General features: G+C 35.7%; 1 protein-coding gene and 1 long non-coding RNA gene across 2 annotated transcripts; one reads left to right on the top strand and one right to left on the bottom strand.

The window, feature by feature from the left end:
- Window positions 1-2,209: 2,209 nt before the first annotated feature.
- LOC149260521 (uncharacterized) lies at window positions 2,210-3,136 on the bottom strand. Its single transcript, XM_089380182.1, has 2 exons — window positions 2,926-3,136; window positions 2,210-2,711 (listed from the first exon to the last, which is right to left on the bottom strand). The coding sequence occupies exons 1-2, from the start codon at window positions 3,068-3,070 to the stop codon at window positions 2,503-2,505; spliced, it is 354 nt and encodes a 117-aa protein (XP_089236308.1). The 5' UTR covers window positions 3,071-3,136; the 3' UTR covers window positions 2,210-2,502.
- A 404-nt stretch (window positions 3,137-3,540) lies between these two features.
- LOC149260520 (uncharacterized) lies at window positions 3,541-14,650 on the top strand. Its single transcript, XR_016248285.1, has 3 exons — window positions 3,541-4,567; window positions 4,783-4,848; window positions 14,529-14,650. It is a non-coding gene; the product is annotated as an uncharacterized LOC149260520 (long non-coding RNA).
- The last annotated feature ends 461 nt before the right edge of the window (window positions 14,651-15,111 follow it).

Below are 15,111 nucleotides of genomic sequence, written 5' to 3'. Positions count from 1 at the left end.
CTAAAAAACTTGTACATCAACCTCCACTGACATGTAAAAATAAAACCAAATTTTGAAATGATCTCAAGAATTGTAAGCCTAAACCATTAGACAAAAGTAGTGATAAATGGAATATATGGAATGTGTTAATTACTCTACTTACTCATAGTTCGCTAATAGTTACTCTGCCAATTTTTGAAATGATCTCAAGAATTATAAGCCTAAACCATTAGATAAAAGTAGTGATAAATGGAATATATGGAATGTGTTAATTACTCCACTTACTCATAATTAGCTAATAGTTACTTCACCAATTTTTGAAATGATCTCAAAAATTGTAAATCTATTTTTGAAATGATCTTAAGAATCGTAAGCCTAAACCATTAAACAAAAGTAGTAATAAATAGAATATATAGAATGTGCTAATTACTCTCACTTACTCATAGTTAAGTAATAGTTACTCCCACTTACTCCTAGCTAGCTAATGGTTACTAATAACTTAGGTAAAGTCTAAATGGTTAACTAATAATCTCTAATAATCTATATAGAATAATTTAGGATGTATAGCCATGCATGTGCCAGTTGATATTAACATATTTATTATTATCGAGTATATTCAGTCATGTACTTTCAAATTTAGAATAAATTTAAGTTACAAACAGTGACTATTATACTATTGTGAATATGGTTTTCTCCTATGTCCAACGCAAATTATATGGAGATAGCAGATGGTTACGGAAGTTAACGAAACCATTAAAAGAAGCGGGTATAGAGACTTCTGTAGAAAGAGACACAGAGAGGCAACATGGCAACAATTTTTTTGTCAGAACGCTTATACAGCTTCAAAACATATTCATATAAAGACAGATCACAGTATATACACTTGTATAAAAAATGACTAAACGTGTCAAACCTATCCATTAACCTTCAGAAAAAAGAAATTCAAGTTGTGCGAGATGCTACGAACAAAACAATTTCAAAACCCAAACAATAAAGACAAGTATAATCTAATTGTGCTCATAGTTTTTTCCATGTACCTAAACCCACAACAAAATTCCCAAATTTCAGATATGGACAATAAACAAAACAAGTTTTTTCCATGTACCTGAACCCACGCCAAAATTCCCAAATTTCAGATGTGGACAATAAACAAAACAATTGGCAGTATAACACCAAATTCCGTTTAAAGACCTAACTCATAACAATTTTTTTGTGAAAATATAAACTCGAGAAACCCAATACATCTATGTAGCCATTATAATTACGCCGTAAGGCATTCCCTCTAAGAAAGACATCCCTAAAATGTGACGTGTGCGATCCTGAGCCATTGATTCTATGTTAGACGATTAGGGTGTTTTCCGCCGTTGATTTAATATGTTTTTTTCATGGAAAAATGTCTTTTTTTCCCACCGGCTGGAAGACAGAGAGGGAGGATCTGGCTATGGGCTATGAAACGCTAGGCCTCCTGGCGATGAGACTCTGGCAATGACTGAAACGTGTCTTTCTTCCCTGCATTAGGGCCGCGTAGCCTTGTGGTTCTATCCCAAATCTGTTTAAATTTATGCACGGTACAGATCTGTTTTGTACATTTTGAATGAAACAGGTCGGTGCTGCTGCATATCAGGGTGAGGAGTTGAGGAAACAGGTCAGTGCTGCTGCATACATAGAGTGCAGCTCAAAGACTCAACAGGTATACCATCTGAATTTTGCATGTGCTTGTAGGAGATCCACAATTTGTTTCTGTTGGATCTCAGCAAGCTCGGTTTTGGCTTGCAGTTCCTGTTGCAAAATGGTAATTTGCTCTTGCATTGAATCAGACTGCCCAGATTTTTCATTTCTAAGATCCTCCTTTTCCATCGATAACTCAGAGGTTCCATCTCTAAAATTCTTCATCCCCTGCAGCTCACAGGATGCTTCAGTTCTAAGGCTGCTCTTGCCTTCCTCCAATAACAATTCTTCTTGCACATTGTTACATTTTTTCTCAATATGTCTCTCATTCTGTCTGCTCACTACAGGACTCTGTTCCTGCTGTTCTGATGATATACATTTCATTTTATGGGCTTCAAGTGTGGAAGCTCCACCCCATCCATAATTTTCCATTCCAGAGATCAGCCTTTTAGCCCCATCATTATTCTTGAGAGACCTATGCACATCCATTTTGAGAGCCTTGTTCTCCTCTTCTAAACTGACGAACATTTTCTGCAAATCTTCAATTGCCCTCTGAAACTCCTGCCCTTTTCTGATCTCATCCGGTAATTCTGCTTCAATCTTAATTACCATTTTCTGGAAAACATCAGTACTTTCTGAAGATTCCTTTTGCATAAATTTTGAATCAATCTGTGATTCTAAATCAGTGTCTCCCATGGTCAGGAAACTGGCAGTATGCTCCCGTGAATTCATTCTCTGACCCAATTCGCCAATTGTCATGTTTTGAGGGATCTCATAATCTTCTTTCAGATTGGGAGTTCCCATATGAAACTGCTTCATATTCTGCTCCAGAATCCCATAGTCACCTCTGTTTTTCTAAGATCCAGTCCTTGGCCCTTCGTCCCTCTCTTTTAAATTCTGGAGATCAGGTGGCAATTCCAGTAGTTTCTCTATCAGGGCATCCGAATTTGCAGTGTCATAAATATCATCTGAACAACCGTGACAAATATCCATGATGTTTGATTCACGCCCATCATCAAACCCATCTACTCGGTCTTTCTTTTTGGCCTGTTGACTATCCATACCTACAGAAGAAATGACAACTGTACACTTAGGCCTAATACTTTCAGCACATAAAGGTATAGCCCCACATCTAGAAATTAAGTTCATGTTATATTTAAGATCAAACAGAGCCATGGATGAATTTATTTGATCTTATGCAAAATACTTCATAGATAGACCTGCCAATTCTGAATATACAAATAGCAGCAGTGAATGACATAAGACCAGAACGTGTACCTAGACAATTTTCCCGAAGCAAGTTAGAATCCCTAGGACTGATATGATTGTCCCAGGTCCCTGATTGGGAACAGCTGCAAGTAGTCTTCTTCATTGGATGGGTATCAGAGTTAACCAATATGCTGCTTTGGCAAGTATTCTCCATAAAAACGCTGAAAAAACAAACCTTGAAATGCAAAATTGAACTGCTGGAAAGCCAAACAATCGATAGGAACCTGGTAAAGGAGCCAGTATTTAGATGAACAGAAAATATTGAAATAAACAGAAATAAACAAATCAGAAGTCAAATACTGGAAGCAATATTTAGTCAAGCATTTGAAATAGGAATGGACTACATAGATCTCATCAAGTAAGTTTGGCCACATATATTGCTGGCCATTTTCTTCACACAGATAAATAAATTCTGCATTGAAAACTACAGGAAAATTATTACTGATTGGTCATACATCATAGTAATTTTGCGGAGGGCATAATCTACAAGACTGTATAATAAGAAGAAGAAACTCAGTAGAAAGTTTTCAATCAATAACAAATCCATTGGTTGTATTGCTGGACTATTTCTTTATCTTTAACTGCTACTCTAACAGAATCGATAGAATCTTTGGAAGAGAAGTCAGAGGATGTGAGCTCCTAGCAAGACGCAAAACTAATTCATCAATCATATTGAATTATACTTGATTTCTCTATTTTCTTGTCTTGATGAGCCACGAATTTTGATAAGTTAGTGTTCTTGTATCGCTGAAATTCAATAGGGCTTGTCATCTTGCTACTGTAGTGAGAAAATGCCACTTTTATATCCTCAATATGGCGTGTGCTCCTCTGATCTTGAAGCAAGTCTAGAATTTCATAATAGATAGTGCCTATGACCTCCATTGTTTTTATAACCTTCATGTTGAACCAATTCCCAATGCCAATGAAAGTACTCGGTGACTTCTAGGCATACCATTGATGCATCAAATGAGGTCATATCACTGAGGTGGAATCCAATATTGGAGGCCCAGTTCACTTGGAAAGATGGGTTAAATCCAAACCACTGGACCTTACCAGACTACTGAGCTGAGGAAAGTAATATTAAATCTAAAAATCAAACTGAGTTGTCATTCCTTTAGTGCCTGCAGATATCAAACATAAGTAAATAGAAAATCCCACCTTCACTGCTCAGAGCCATCATTTCATTTAATTATTCGTTCATATTAATGTACAGAAATTACCAAAGTAAATTCATAGGACTTCCAAATCCATCCAGAATAACTAACATAAAGCAATTAGCTATATCATGTTTACCTTTTGCCTGCTATTGCCCTCTCAATCAGATAGTATGATAATCTTGAACAGTTAACTTATTACTTCTCACTGAAAGAATTTCATCAGCATGTGATGTTTGTAAAATTGGTGAATTCTCTGATGACATCTCACAGTTCAAGCATTTTACAAAAGCAGATTGAAAACATTCTAACCTCTGCTGCCTGCTCTGCATTTTTGAAAACATTCCAACCTCTGCTGCCTGCTCTGCATTTTATGAGACATATATCTAACTTGTCAGGCTGATTCAGTGGTGAATTTTATTCACAATGCAGATCTTCGTGAAGATAAGCGTTATTTGGCCGACAATCTGGGTACTACACCAATAACAACTGCACAGGTATGTTTGTTTCATTTTGCTTACTCTCGATATTAGATTGTTAGGTTGTTAATAATAAGGGCAATTCCAGTTTAGGTGAAGTTGCTTAGATGTTCCCATGTTTGGGATTTTAGCTTGCACAACTTTTGAATTTAGATGATGGACATGCTTAATAAAACTACATATACACCCTACATGCTCCACGAAAAGATATGAAGGTCTCTGTTTATCTTCAGGGTGAGGAGTTGAGGAAACAGGTCGGTGCTGCTGCATACATAGAGTGCAGCTCAAAGACTCAACAGGTATACCATCTGATATGTGCCATGTTCATATTTGCCTTATGCCATGAAGTGTTGTCATCTAATTTCTGTTTATCTTCTCCAGTTTAATACTCTTAAATAGTGGTTGTAGTCACACTGTAAGGTGAATTAATATAAAGAAAAATTTCTATGTCTGATATTAGGGGTTTCAAAATGACCCGAAATTTCAAAATGAATGCCTACCATCTCAAAAGTTATTACATTTATGGCAACGTAAATATAAAGCTTTATACTGTAAATCCTGATAAACTGAGTTGGTAACAACTTCCTTACAATGTGTAGTAAGACCTGGATTTAGAAGAAAACATGCTCACTAAGGGCATAGTCTACCTAAAAGTTGAACGCTAGGGCTACATTATCATTTGCAATATCTCTTTTCACTTGCTGGACTATTTCTTTATCTTTAACTGCTACTCTAACAGAATCGATAGAATCTTTGGAAGAGAAGTCAGAGGATGTGAGCTCCTAGCAAGACGCAAAACTAATTCATCAATCATATTGAATTATACTTGATTTCTCTATTTTCTTGTCTTGATGAGCCACGAATTTTGATAAGTTAGTGTTCTTGTATCGCTGAAATTCAATAGGGCTTGTCATCTTGCTACTGTAGTGAGAAAATGCCACTTTTATATCCTCAATATGGCGTGTGCTCCTCTGATCTTGAAGCAAGTCTAGAATTTCGTAATAGATAGTGCCTATGACCTCCATTGTTTTTATAACCTTCATGATGATCATTACAACAATTCATCTTTCCACAAAACAGACCCTAAGTTTCAGGTTCCATGTTAATCGCTCTAACATGATAATTCATGACATCATATGCTAATTTATTTTTTTAACTATTTGCTTCATCTTAATTTATATTTATGAGTTGAATTTCAATGGTGATGGCAGGGAGGAATGCAGAGTTGATGCGTAGCTCTGTGGAGTGTCTGAATTAGTCCCAAAGAAACGCTCATCCCCTATTCGAAATCCTTTGAGAAGAAAAATAAGTCAATAAACAACGAGTAATTTATGATGCATAACATGACTACAAAGCTCGGTGCTCCTCTAACTGTTTCATGTTCTTAATTTTCAATTTATCCCTTGAGTTTCTATCACTTAGGTCAAGGCTTGTGTCTTTTTGAGGCCTCTTCCTTGCCAGTGAATTGGAACCCCACATAAGTATATGGTGTAGCGATCTCGATTCTCTACTTCATCCCCTGTAGATATGAAATGGAAGTATGACTGTTCTTAGAACTACTGAAGATCATAACCTTAGTCTTGTTAATGTTTACAATGATAAGTCTATGTTTGGTATTGAAGATCATAACCTTAGTCTTGTTAGGGTTCACTGTCATAATCTATTTTTGGTATTGAAGATTGTAGCCTTAGTCTTGTTAAAGTTCAATGTGTACAAAATGAGTGGCTTATCAGCGTTACAAACTATCAGTCACTCCACAAACTGATATATTATCAAACAGATGTTCACCTTCAGAACAACGTAATTTAACAGCAGTTTACATTTTCCAATTAGAATTTTCTTCACCGTGGTCAGCCCACCCTCCAACAAAGTGTAAAAAAATCCAGCTAAAGATGAAAAATATGAAAACCCTATTTAGAAAACAAAAATTCCTGATGGCGTGGGTTCCACATCATATACAAGTGTGTTCCATTTGGATCAAATGAGGTCATATCACTGAGGTGGAATCTAATATTGGAGGCCCAGTTCACTTGGAAAGATGGGTTAAATCCAAACCACTGGACCTTACCAGACTACTGAACTGAGGAAAGTAATATTAAATCTAAAAATCAAAGTGAGTTGTCATTCCTTTAGTGCCTGCAGATATCAAACATAAGTAAATAGAAAATCCCACCTTCACTGCTCAGATCCATCATTTCATTTAATTATTCGTTCCTCCCCCACACACATAGGAATGAAAGATAAGGTCTGGCTAAATTTACTGCCCATCTGATGAACTCAAAAGTGACGCACCATTTTTCCATAATCTCATTAGCATTCATATCCTATGGTTTGTAGAACTTAATATCATGGGAGGTAAGAGTTTGATAGGAACCCCCACCATTTATACTCAGCATTCCAACACTTATTTTCACAATCTCCTTTTCTATGGTATTATTCAGGCTATCGCAGGCCCTCAAAACTAGTATTATTCTATAAACATAAAACTGTTTGAGATCCCTTAACCTCCTGTTAACAATCTGGATTAACTTGGGTTTCACATCTCTTCCTAATTATGATTGAGGAGTCTCTAATTACAATTAATTTCTGATTCCCCTTTATTAGATATTTTCTAGACCTTGATAATATATTAAAATGTCATCACTTTTGCTTGGTTGTTGGTGGATTCTCCTAACTCCCAAGAAAACCTTGCTTGGAAATTTTATTCGAGGACAGATACTAACAAAGAGTTGTGATATTCAGGTATTAGAAGTTGGAAAAAAGACCAGTGGTTCAGTTTTGGGTGATCTAAAAAATTTTCTTCTCTAAAGGAAACCAATCCTATGAAACAAAGAGAGTGCAAGAGACCAAATGGTATGATGATCATTGCAACAATTCATCTTTCCACAAAACAGACCCTAAGTTTCAGGTTCCATGTTAATCGCTCTAACATGATAATTCATGACATCATATGCTAATTTATTTTTTTAACTATTTTCTTCTGCTTAATTTATATTTATGAGTTGAATTTCAATGGCGATGGCAGGGAGGAATGCAGAGCTGATGCGTAGCTCTGTGGAGTGTCTGAATTAGTCCCAAAGAAATGCTCATCCCCTATTCGAAATCCTTTGAGAAGAAAAATAAGTCAATAAACAACGAGTAATTTATGATGCATAACATGACTACAAAGCTCGGTGCTCCTCTAACTGTTTCATGTTTTTAATTTTCAATTTATCCCTTGAGTTTCTATCACTTAGGTCAAGGCTTGTATCTTTTTTAGGCCTCTTCCTTGCCAGTGAATTGGAACCCCACATAGGTATATGCTGTAGCGATCTCGATTCTCTACTTCATCCCCTGTAGATATGAGATGGAAGTATGATTGTTCTTAGAAGTACTGAAGATCATAACCTTAGTCTTGTTAATGTTTACAATGATAAGTCTATGTTTGGTATTGAAGATCATAACCTTAGTCTTGTTAGGGTTCACTGTCATAATCTCTTTTTGGTATTGAAGATTGTAACCTTAGTCTTGTTAAGGTTCAATGTGTACAAAATGAGTGGCTTATCAGTGTTACAAACTATCAGTCACTCCACAAACTGATATATTATCAAACAGATGTTCACCTTCAGAATAGCGTAATTTAACAGCAGTTTACATTTTCCAATTAGAAATTTCTTCACCGTGGTCAGCCCACCCTCCAGCAAAGTGTAAAAAAATCCAGCTAAAGATGAAAATTATGAAAACCCTGTTCAGAAAACAAAAATTCCTGATGGCCTGGGTTCCACATCATATACAAGTGTGTTCCATTTGGGTTTTGGTCCTGATGGCCTGTCTATATTTGTGGTATCTGTTTCACTTTCCACTACCACATTACTTTTATCTAGTGGGATTTTACATTTCTTTGGCTGCTTCTGAAAATGAATTCTTCCTTATCGAAACATCTGGTTCTTCTCGTTGCATATATTCAAGATCTTCCAAGCAATGCCCAATAAGCTTTTCTAGGTAATCTAAGGACTTCAAATGTTTTATAAGGAGTGATATCATAACACTGTGTTCTTACTGCCATCAATTTACCTATGGTCTTGCAAATAATTTGCTTGGCCACCCTTATAGGGATCTTATCATCTTTCTTGGTTTTAGAGGTGATTTTCTGAATACCTCTTCCCAACAGAGATTAGAGATGATGCTCATCTCTGCTTGTGTCTACTACTGCATCAAAATTTCTCTTGCCCATTGTTAATGTAGGTACCTGTAAGCCTTTATGAAAGAATGTATTGTTTTTGCATATATTTGTTCTATTGTGAATTTATGATCACCATGTTCATCTTCATTGGCATTTAGTAGGGGTTCAAGGAATCCTTGTGTTTCAAATCTTTAGATTCTCTATTACTGTGACATTATAGCTTTAATTTTTGCAATCATGATTTTATTGTCTATATGAGTAATCATTTGCCTGGCTTCATTTTTATTGACACCACATGGCATCCAATGCTACAGATTTAGTATTGATCTTGTGAGGTGTGTTTGCACTGAATGTTGGCTGATGTACTGCTTTCCATCATTTTTTATGTATCTTGGGTTGAACCTCCAGTAACAATTCTTGTTATATTTCTCTCTAGTACATTTTCTAAATTTAATGATATCATATTGTACTAAATTTAATGATATCATGTTTGTGACTAAAGAACATCAGCAAGGTTGCTAGTGCTCAGAAACAGGCTTTGCTTTTATCTTTAATGAGTCAAAATTTTCTTGGGCAGAATTTGGCAAAAGAAATTGTAAGATCGAGGCAAGCTATTCAGTGCCTTTATGAGAACAGGGCACAACTGATTTCGATATCTACACACTTGGCGAAAGTGTTGGTAATTTTTTCTTTACTACTCGTTCTCGGATCATCTTGCATGCAGTTTAATCTTTGTTCTGTTATTGAATTTGTAGTTGTTTCTCCCCGCCTTTATCTGACAATAGCCATTTTTTACTATATAGCAAGCAGTTGCAAGCTAAATATGATATTAACTAATTTGTAGTTGCTATTTTTATTTCCTTTTTACAATATTTGGATGCTAAGTTAACACTATCAGGATACATCTATGGGTTGTCCAAGAAACATTAGGCAGAATGGAGTTGCATGTTTTCATGTTGATGTTCTTGAAGGAAGGAATACTGTTGCAATGACGTCTCTTTACTTCATCTTTTTCTTAATAAATATGCCATATGGTATATGATAATAATAATTTTAGGTCTTCAACAAATACATCTCCTACAAAGTGGTTCTTAGCTGATTAACAATTATCTTGCAACGGACATAGTTTTACACCTACAAATAGATCATAATATGTGGAATGGACTAGAAATCCTGTTGACAACATTTGTTTAGTAATTTGAGCTTAAATTGGACGTTAAGGAAGAAGTTATAGCCACCCATTCTATGAATCTATTCAAATGGAGTGATGGCTTCTTCAACAAGGATGGAGATAGTTACAAAAAGAAGAAAGAAGTAGCCTCTATTGGAAACCATTTTTCCTACAAGTTTCCTCTTGCTAAACATGGGAGTGAGCTACAAATAAAATAAACATAACAAGTAAATATGAATGGATAACAGTTATATATACATAGTTGGGGAATCTATCATCTTTTGAAAGGGTCTTTGCACAATGTCTATTGATTATTCCCATCCAAAAAGTAAGCATCTTGGTAACATGATTGCATTATAGTTTATAACAAATGATAAAAGGTCAGATAGAAACTAAGCAAGTAAAATGCATGCATTAATTCTAAAGTGTACATCATGGAGCAAAAACAATTAGTTATTCAACACTATACATTCGGTACCAACTTCCAAGTATAAGGCGGTAGGCTAACACTCACACTCAGATATATTCTTTTCTTAGGAGACCAAGAAGATCAACTTCTTATATTTCTTCACTTCTTATGTTAAATCTATTGTTTACTGCAATAGTTTTGCTGCTGTATCTCAGGGTACAGAAACCAGAATTACAGGAGTTAACACAAGATGTGTCTGAGCAAGTTGAAAAGTCTAGGAGACCGTTTGTCTGTAAATACTCACTTCTTACATTTGGCCTCTTACTCTTACATGCTAAACAGAACAAATATCAATGTTTATGAAAATCAAACCTTCATCTTCTCAAATTCAAAAAATGTCTCCTAGCAACTGAATGATTCATACATAATATATAATCTGGACTGCAAATGGTGTTGCTGTCAGGATGATTTTTCCCACCGTGGAAGCCAGGGAGGACTCCCCTGGCTATTAGCTAGGTCACAAGGTTTGTTGAACTTCAACCTTGAGGTTCAAAATTTTGGCAACCTCTAAAATATTTTTTGAGGTTTGGAAAATTTCATTGAACCTCATAGCCATTGACCAAATTCGTAGATCAAAACTCACAATCTCATGTCGCAACCCAAGTTTGTAATCTGTCTTTTCAATTTCCAAGTTCCATGATAGCTTTTTTTTATGTTTATTGATGTTGATTTCTTACTATATAGACGAACCTAATGGCTAACCTCACCCAAACCTCATGAAAAAATTTGAACTCGAACCTGAACCATGTAACTTAGGCTGTTAGTGTGGGGTCTGGAATGGGCATGTTGCCAGGGTCGTTGAGAAGTGGTGATAGTCCCCTAAGCTTGCACTGATCTAGGGGCAGGGGACGTAATATGAATGGTCTGTCTCTGGAACATAGTAAGAAAATGGCTATTTTGAACAAAAATCTTAAAATGAATAGTTGTTGGTAAACCATTGATTTTAAAAAAATGGGAGTGAATTTCTTATGTCAGTGAGAATTCTGACTTTATCTTACCACTGAGTCCGTCCTAGCCCTGCAATTCTAAGTAGTTCAACAATGTTATTAGGCTTGCTGAAATTCAACGGGATCCATTACTTGAGAAGATAGACGTCAATGGGATTCATTGCCTGACAAGATAACTGTATGTAACATGAAAATTGAATCTGAACCCTGATCTTGATCAGTGAATCCTGACTTAAATTGCCTTCTGATTCTGGTCTTCATGTTATATAAAAAAATTGAATAAGTGTGTAAGGTGTCATAAGGTCTCAAAAATTCATTTCTATATTAACTTCCCTTTACCACTATTTTTTCAAAATATATACTGTTGTCTTACATTTAGGTTTTCAAAACTTGTGAGTATGCTTCAGAATACTCTCTCCTAAAATATTATAGGTATTAGGGTCGACTAAAATTGGAGTGCCTGAAAAGAAGGATTCTAGAATGGTACAGGCTCAAATAAATGGGATGCACTGACAATTATAAGCAATACTTTCATATTGAATAAATTTTGTTACAGCAAAGTAATTTGTCTAAAGCAACAAATGTCTTATGCATGCAAATTTTATATTAGCAAAAAATGGCCGATGTATGGAAACTTTATATTTACATTTAAAATTAAGTTTCAGTAAAGTAACACTCTCTAGAGAACCCCCCTTTCAATCTAGGTGTGATCCTAGGAGAAGGCATGATTATCCTTGGAAATCTGATGGATAAAAAATGACCATCAAGCACATCCATGATTATTGCATTTTTTGCAATTGATACTTCTTATAATCAACAAAGTAACCTTTTTTCATGTCAGCCATGAATCAAACAGGGAAGCAGATATGTAATGGCCAACGTATGGGTGACCCTAAGAGAATGCATGATCATCCCATGTTTATTAGGCTTCTTGCAAATGACACTTCTAAATTGGCAATGGGTGTTATGAGCTGGGATTGTTATAAGGAGGACCCCTTTCAACGTCCACGATCCTTAATGTTGCATGGATGTTATGAGGTGGGATTGTTACAAGGAGGGCCCTCTTCACCCTCCATGAACCTTAATGTTGCTTGCATCCTTCTTGTTGCTGAAGGTTGCCAGCTCCCTCCCTCCCCATCCTTCTTGTTGCTGAAGGTTGCCACCTCCCTCCCTGCCTTCTTCCTGCCAACCTCCACAACCCTTCCTCATTCTGTCTACAACTTTTATGATCCTCCCTTGTGACTCAACCTTCTCCCTCCTTTGTGTTGCTGTGATGCCCTGGGAGATGTTGTTGTGATGCCCTTCTCTCCCAGATCCTCGTCTATCCCTCCAAATATTGTTGCCTCCCCTGCCATCCCTCTCCCCTCCTACCCACTCTAGGGTGTTACCTGGCAAATGGAATGTTCGTAGATTTATCAGTCCATTTTTTTGCATGTCAATAATCATTTTTATTGACATCACATGGCATCCAATGCTACAGATTTAGTATTGATCTTGTGAGGTGTGTTTGCACTGAATGCTGGCTGATGTACTGCTTTCCATCATTTTTTATGTATCTTGGGTTGAACCTCCAGTAACAATTCTTGTTATATTTCTCTCTAGTACAATTTCTAAATTTAATGATATCATATTGTACTAAATTTAATGATATCATGTTTGTGACTAAAGAACATCAGCAAGGTTGGTAGTGCTCAGAAACAGGCTTTGCTTTTATCTTAATGAGTCAAAATTTTCTTGGGCAGAACTTGGCAAAAGAAATTGTAAGATCGAGGCAAGCTATTCAGCACCTTTATGAGAACAAGGCACAGCTGAATTCGATATCTACGCACCTTGGAGAAAGTGTTGGTAATTTTTTCTTTACTACTTGTTCTCAGATCATCTTGCATGTAGTTTAATCTCTGTTCTGTTATTGAATTTGCAGTTGTTTCTCCCTACCTTTATCTGACAATAGCCATTTTTTACTATATAGCAAGCAGTTGCAAGCTAAATATGATATTAACTAATTTGTAGTTACTGTTTATATTTCCCTTTTTACAATAGTTGGATGATAAGTTAACACTATCAGGATACATCTATGGGTTGTCCCAGAAACATTAGACAGAATGGAGTTGCATGTTTTCATGTTGATGTTTCTGAAGGAAGGAATCCTGTTGCAATGACGCCTCTTTACTTCATCTTTTTCTTAATAAATATGCCATAGGGTATATGATAATAATAATTTCAGGTCTTAAACATATAAATCTCCTACAAAGTGGTTCTTAACTGATTAACAATTATCTTGCAACAGACATAGTTTTACACCTACAAATAGATCATAATATGTGGAATGGACTAGAAAGCCTGTTGACAACATTTGTTTAGTAATTTGAGCTTAAATTGGACGTTAAGGAAGAAGTTATAGCCACCCATTTTATGAATCTATTCAAATGGAGTGATGGCTTCTTCAGCAAGGATGGAGATAGTTACATAAAGAAGAAAGAAGTAGCCTCTATGGGAAACCATTTTTCCTACAAGTTTCCTCTTGCTAAACATGGGTGTGAACTACAAATAAAATAAACATAACAAGTAAATATGAATGGATAACAGCTATATATATATAGTTGGGGAATCTATCATCTTTTGAAAGGGTCTTTGCACAATGTCTATTGATTATTCCCCTCCAAAAAGTAAGCATCTTGGGCACGTGATTGCATTATATTTTATAACAAATGATAAATGGTCAGATAGAAACTAAGCAAGTAAAATGCATGCATTAATTCTAAAGTGTACAACATGGAGCTAAAACAATTAGTTATTCAACACTATACATTTGGTACCAACTTCCAAGTATAAGGCGGTAGGCTAAACATATTAAAAACATGAGCCATGGAAATGGCTGATAATATGAAAGGAGAAAAAAACAACTTACTTGAAAGCAGAAAGTGTTTTTCATATATTTAACATTATGTATATTATAGAAGTAAAAGATGAATCTTTTATCATATTGTTCAAGTTCCTTTGGAGACGATGCTTAATAGTAAGTGGGTATTATGGTATACATTTTTATTTGTTGGGACACCCACATTAGCCTAGGATTTTATAACATAAGAAAACCTTTAAATCCCTGCAAAACCTTCCTCGTGAGGATTAGATTGTGTGGATTATATTGGGTTTTTTTCTCGCAAAGACTATTAATTTGCATAGCACTGTGTAGCTTATGTTGGTTACTCACACAACAATGTTAAATACAGATACTTTGCCTTGGCCTACTCTGTTTTGTCGCTGGGCAATTCAACTTTCAGTGTTGAAGGACATTTCTGGACGTTTTCTGTATTGCTTCATCTCCGGTAACAGCCTTAATCTCCTTTCCGAGTTTTTGCTTCATTTCTATTTCATCCATGGACCATGATAGAAAATCCTCTTCCATCAATTGTACATTAGCCACTGAGCAGCTACAGAGTCTTATAAATTTGATTCAAAATTATTTCCCGATTGAAATGATTCAGTTATATATATGCTTTCTTGATAATTTGAACTTTATTCCTTTGTGTTAACCCAATGCAAAGTGGTGCCATCGTGATTGTCTTGTTTATAGTGAACAGACTCTAGAAAATCTTAGATACAAACTTCAATAGCTTTGCTTATGTCTGTCAGAATTCTAGAATAGTCATATCCCTGTATTGATATTATATTCCACTTGGCATTTTTTTTGTCATCCACACATTAAGGAAGCGGAAAACAAATACATGCATGTACATTTACATTTAGAATGCATGTGGAAATTGATTTAGGACTTAATGTGTGCTCTCTGCTCTATGTTGAAACAATTTCACT

Source organism: Pinus tabuliformis, chromosome 6 (genome assembly GCF_031772625.1).
Source record: "Pinus tabuliformis cultivar Carrire ecotype Pingquan chromosome 6, CPIR1, whole genome shotgun sequence".
NCBI lineage: Eukaryota > Viridiplantae > Streptophyta > Pinopsida > Pinales > Pinaceae > Pinus > Pinus tabuliformis.
The sequence above is the reverse complement of the archived record's forward strand: the minus strand, read 5'-3'. Positions and strand labels throughout refer to the sequence as shown.

Excerpts from the sequence above, each read along its gene's own strand:
- LOC149260521 (XM_089380182.1), bottom strand. The coding sequence starts at position 3,070 with ATGGAGAATACTTGCCAAAGCAGCATATTGGTTAACTCTGATACCCAT. Across the intron at positions 2,712-2,925 it reads GCTTCGGGAAAATTGTCTAG|GTATGGATAGTCAACAGGCC; the intron begins GTACACGTTCTG and ends TTTCTTCTGTAG.